The sequence below is a fragment of the Triticum aestivum genome, chromosome 5A (genome assembly GCF_018294505.1).
Source record: "Triticum aestivum cultivar Chinese Spring chromosome 5A, IWGSC CS RefSeq v2.1, whole genome shotgun sequence".
In the NCBI taxonomy this organism is placed as follows: domain Eukaryota; kingdom Viridiplantae; phylum Streptophyta; class Magnoliopsida; order Poales; family Poaceae; genus Triticum; species Triticum aestivum.
Window position 1 is genome coordinate 39,819,615 of NC_057806.1, and position 5,231 is coordinate 39,824,845.

The 5,231-nt window shown below is 51.4% G+C and overlaps 1 protein-coding gene across 1 annotated transcript; it reads left to right on the forward strand.

Annotated features, from left to right (window-relative positions):
• Window positions 1-237: 237 nt before the first annotated feature.
• On the forward strand, window positions 238-3,792 carry LOC123102180 (uncharacterized). Its single transcript, XM_044523483.1, has 3 exons — window positions 238-1,374; window positions 1,515-1,592; window positions 1,991-3,792. The coding sequence occupies exons 1-3, from the start codon at window positions 299-301 to the stop codon at window positions 3,552-3,554; spliced, it is 2,718 nt and encodes a 905-aa protein (XP_044379418.1). The 5' UTR covers window positions 238-298; the 3' UTR covers window positions 3,555-3,792.
• Window positions 3,793-5,231: the final 1,439 nt, after the last annotated feature.

Here is a 5,231-nt window from a genome sequence, read left to right on the forward strand (position 1 = left end):
TATACAAGACAAGCTGAGTTGACATAATGAGAGAGGTAAAAAAAAGCCTGAGAGAATACACGTGAGAAGTAGCAGTGTACACACGTATCTAGACGCAGACGAGCCGCGGATGCTCCACCACCGGTAGATACCGGAACCAGTAAAAAAGAAGTTTGCGACCTTTCCCGACGACTTGTCGAGCCGTTATATAATCACACAACTTATATCAACCTAAACCCTATGGTTGTTTGCCGTTGGCTATTCTCATCACACCACAATAATCCGGAAGAGGAAGCAAGCTAGCTCATTCCGGCCCAGCATGCAGCCGGCGGCAATGGAGACCGGCCAGGGCCAGCCATGGGAGTACAGACTGCGGAAGTACCTCCTGCTGCTGGCCACCCTGGTGGCCAGCATCACGTACACCGCGGGCTTCAACCCACCGGGGGGCGTCTGGCAGCAGAAGGGCTCCGACGAAGACGGCCACCGCGCTGGCGACCACATCATCAACGACACCGACAACCGCCGGCACCTCGCCTTCTTCTATTGCAACGCCACCGCGTTCATCGCGTCCCTCGTAGTCATCGTCCTCATCCTCATCCTCGCCATACGGCACGACAAGGACAAGGACAAGAAGGACGCCGTGTGGGTCGCCTCAGGCTCAGGCGTCGTGCCGCTGCGGCTTGTCATGGTGCTCGACCTGCTCAGCCTCGTGGGCGCCTACACCGCCGGCACCTGCCGAGACAAGGTGTCATCTCTCTACTCAGCCGCGCTGGTGGCCGCCATTTTCATCTACATCGTGCTTCTCAAGCTGCTGGACCTGGACTGGTGGTGGTGCTTTCCAAACGAAAGCAGCAACTCCTTGTCCACCACCTCCGAGCTCCCGTTGCCGCGGGAGGAGATGAAAGCCGAAGAACGGTTCCGCAAGGTCCTGATGCTTCTGGCGACATTCGCGGTGAGCATCACGTATGTCGCCGGGCTGAGCACACCGGGCGGCTTCTGGGACAGCACCGACGGCAGCCACCGGCCGGGCGACGCCATCCTCAAGGATCACCACAGCCTGCGGCTGATGGTGTTCCTGCTCTGCAACACCACAGCGTTCATGGCTTCCCTGTTCATCACCATGCTTCTCATCATCGACGGCAGGAAGCTCCTTGGGAAGACGGCCCGGACTCGCGAGCTCTACACTTGCATCATCGTCGCGCTAGTCAGCCTCGTCGCCGCCTATGCCGCTGGCAGCTGCAGGAAGAATGACACCACCGTCTATGTGGTCAGCCTTGTTGGCGCCGTTCTGGCATTCATCCTACTCCTGGTACTCCATCGTTTCTTCTACGGCAATTCTTGTTCCAGTCCAGAGCAACAATCTGATGAAAATCAGCAGACTAGTGATAATGCCAGGTACTGAACACATACATAACCTCTTCTTGTTTGAGATTATTTTTGACTGCTTCTTTCTTTCTTTCTTTCTTTCTTTCCTTCTCTCTCTGCAACTGAATCGATCTGTTTCTTCTACTCTGCAATGAATCGAATGGATGCAGTGCTTGTACCGGTGTATTCCTTTTTTTCTCAGCCTGGTTGGCGTCGTTCCGGCGGCGGCAGGCTGGTGATAATGCCAGGTATACTTACTAAGCACATACTTCCTCTATTTTTATTTACTCTGCATATTAGGTTTGACTGAAGTCAAACTTCGTAAAGTTTAAGCAAGTTTCTAGAAAAAAATATAAATATTTATCATAAAAAATCAAAATGATGTGAAAGTATATTCAATAATGAATCTAATGGTATTGATTTGTTATTGTATATGTTAATATTTTTGTTTATAAACTTTGTCAAGTTTATTACAAAGTTTGACTTTGACCAAAGCTAATATATGGACTAAATAAAAAGGAGGGAGTACTACGTACATATCCTCTTCTTCGTCTATAATTAATTGCTTATAGAGTATTAGACCGCTTCATTCTTTCTTTCTATTCAAGACTTGAACTGAACCGAACTATGTGTCTTTCTCTGCCAGCTGCAGTGCTAGCAGGGAAGCTCTGGACAAGACCCGCTCTCTTGTTCTACTGCTCGCCACTCTTGCCGCCACCATCACCTACTCAGCGGGGTTGGACCCACCGGGTGGACTTTGGCAGGATGGGGACATGGCCGGCAACCCGATTCTTCTCACGGCGGATGCTAGGCGGTACAATGTCTTCTACTACTGCAATTCGGTTTCTTTCGTGGCGTCATTGGTGGTCATCATCCTGGTCCAGGAGGAGATTCTCGTCAAGCACCATGTGCTGGAGGCAACCATGATACTCGACCTGTTTGGCCTCGTCGGCGCGTATGCCGCCGGGAGCTGCAGGAACATGAAGCAATCCATCTATGCCATGGCCTTGGCATTCGCCGTCCTGGGCTACGTGGTGATCCATGTTGTCTTCTTCACGCTGGATCATGAGGAAAAGAAGAATCACGACAATAATGAAGATCCGGTGCTTGAGGATAGGCGCAAACTGCTTGAGGAGAGGCGCAACCAGTTTCTTGACAAGAGGCGCAAACGGTTGTTACTCTTCGCAATCTTGGCCGCGACCATCACCTACCAAGCCGGCCTCACCCCTCCGGGCGGCTTCCTGCTCCAGGACAAGCTCGGAAACCACGCCGGTGACCCGGTCCTCCTGTGCAACGACCAGCGCCGCTACAAAGCCTTCTTCTACTGCAACTCGGTGAGCTTCATGTTGTCCATCGCTCTCATCATCCTCCTGGTGAACCCCACTGTGTATAGACCAGCCATAGAAAGCAATGCGTTGTCTGTTTGTACGGCGGTGGGCTTGTTTTGTTTGATGGGGGCCTACGCCGCCGGAAGCACGCAGGACGATAAGACATCCATCTACATCTTCGTCTTGGTGGCGCTGGTCCTCTTCGTTGCAGCCGGATTGCTAGTAGTATATTTTGTGGGGGAGCGGAGAAGAAATGCCAATCCAGCAGCAGACATGCGGTCCATACTTGAACAGGATGCCGCTAAGGAGGAAGAAGATAGGAAGAAGGAGGAAGAAGAAAGAAAGGAGGTAGAAGAAAAGAAGAAGGATGCAGAAGAAAGGAAGAAGCACGCGAGGCGCAAGTACCTGATGCTGGTAGGCATCTTGGTGGCAAGCGTAGCCTACCAGGCCGGACTGGAACCGCCCGGCGGGATGTGGCAGAGCAGCAGCGACGAGCACGAGGCGGGCAGCCCGGTGATGCAAGATAACATGAGGGGCCGGTACCTCTTCTTCTTCTACAGCAACTCAATTTCTCTTGTGGCTTCCATCGTTGTCATCATCATGCTGCTACCGCATTGGCTGCCCAAGAAGAAAGAAGAATGTGAAGATTGGTCGCTGAGGGTGATGAACAAGACGATCATACTGGATTTGGTTGCTCTCCTAGGGGCCTATGCAGCCGGCTCCTGCAGGGGGTGGAAGACATCTATGTATGTCGTCGCGCTCATCGTTGCCGTGCTGGGCTACTTTGCCATCCATATGAAACTGTCATTATGCCGGCGGAAGAATCCTCGTCGTTATGGGAGCATTGAGAGGCAGAACAGCCAAGGAAATCAGCCAGTCTGACTCATTTATCTGTGTGCCTCCCTGTAGTATAGCCCTACTAATGTGAGGGCAATCCACAAAGTAGTCCAGAATTCAGGGCAATTGCTCATTTGAGCTGTGATCTAATCTGTTTTGCCTCTAATCAGCTTATCTCTGTCCAGTCTCTACCCTGCTTTAGCTCTCCCCCTTTTTAGTGATGTAATAGGGTTACTCCCTAGGCAGGTATGTGTATCATAATAATCCAATGAATATGGCACAATTACCAGATTCTGTGTGCACTCTCTGCCTCGTAATTATATCTCTGTATTTAGGAAAATGAATCCTTTGTTACGACTACTGAAACATGGTATGCCACTAGGTTACGAAATCTCCCTGGTGTCGTGTAAGCCTAAGGTTGATAAGAAAGTAGATACAGAGTGACCACATAACAGTAAATCAATGATGGAAAGGAAACATACATTGAGTCAGGGGCCCTGGATACCTTCGGCTGCAAAATCTCCCTGTTGGGGAAATTCACCGAACACCTGCTGGGCACCTCGATCTGAGCTAGCATTTAGCCGTCGCCGGCCACGGGAAGTAACCATGGATCAATACGCTAGCATCGGAGCTCAGAGGTTGGCGCCACTTTTGGCTGGAGAGAATTCCCCGATCGTGAGTCTGCCTCGATCGAGGCTGTTGCTGGAGGCGAGTGGATGGTGAGCTCATGGAGGTCACGCGATCCAGAGTGCGGGAATCAGCCACGTCGTACACGTTGAGGAGCGCCACGCCCGACGCCATCGGGACGCCCACCGTGAACAGGACCCGCCGGAGGATGCTGTCGAACACCACCGTCGGGAAGCTTGTCGCCGCCGTCCTCCTCCTCGCGCGCGGCCTCCACGAGCGACTCCTCGAGGAGCAACTGCTGCGTGGCGAGAGGATGGACGTGGTGGCCCGGCTTGTTTTTTTGAGGATCTGGTGGACGTGGTGGCCCAGCTGTGCGTCCGTGTAGTCCTGGCCATGGGAAGCCCGGCCCGGCCGGCACGATGGCCGGGCCCAGGCCCATCGTTTTTGTGCTTTCCTAAAGGGGCCTGGCCCGAGGCCGATCGGGCTTTTACGCGTTTAGGCCGGGCTTGTGCTCAAAAAACAGGCCCGATGGCTGGCCCGGACGGGCACGGGCCTAGATTTTTTGCCTCGGGCTTGGCTAGGCATATGCTAGTAGGTTGTATTCTTGGCTAATAAAAATGCTTGACAACATATACACAAGGAGCTTTGACTACCAGAAGCTTTTATTCAGAGTGTACATCAAACTCATTTATAGTACTATACAACAGAAAACCTCCACAATCCGCATCAACTATCCTATCTTAACTTAAGAGGAGAAATTTCCGAAGAAAACTGAACAAATAATGAACTATCCCAAACTACTTGACTTCAACAAAGCTCCATAATGTGTAGTCCTTTTGCCGTCCTGCTCATCGTCTTCCGCCAGTGTTGACCGAACAACAATGTCAGTGCATCTTCTTTAATTCTTTTTGCTCCAGTATCAATGAATAAAAGGATTACTCCAACATGAACATATCCAGCAGAATAAAAGGATGCAGACGGACAGAGCACATAGCTATGTGCTTGTGTTGCAAACAACAAATGAGCAGACATGCTCTCTCCTTCAAGTTATGCGTTTGCAAAGATGCAGCCAACAGGTCAATGTTGAGTAATTAG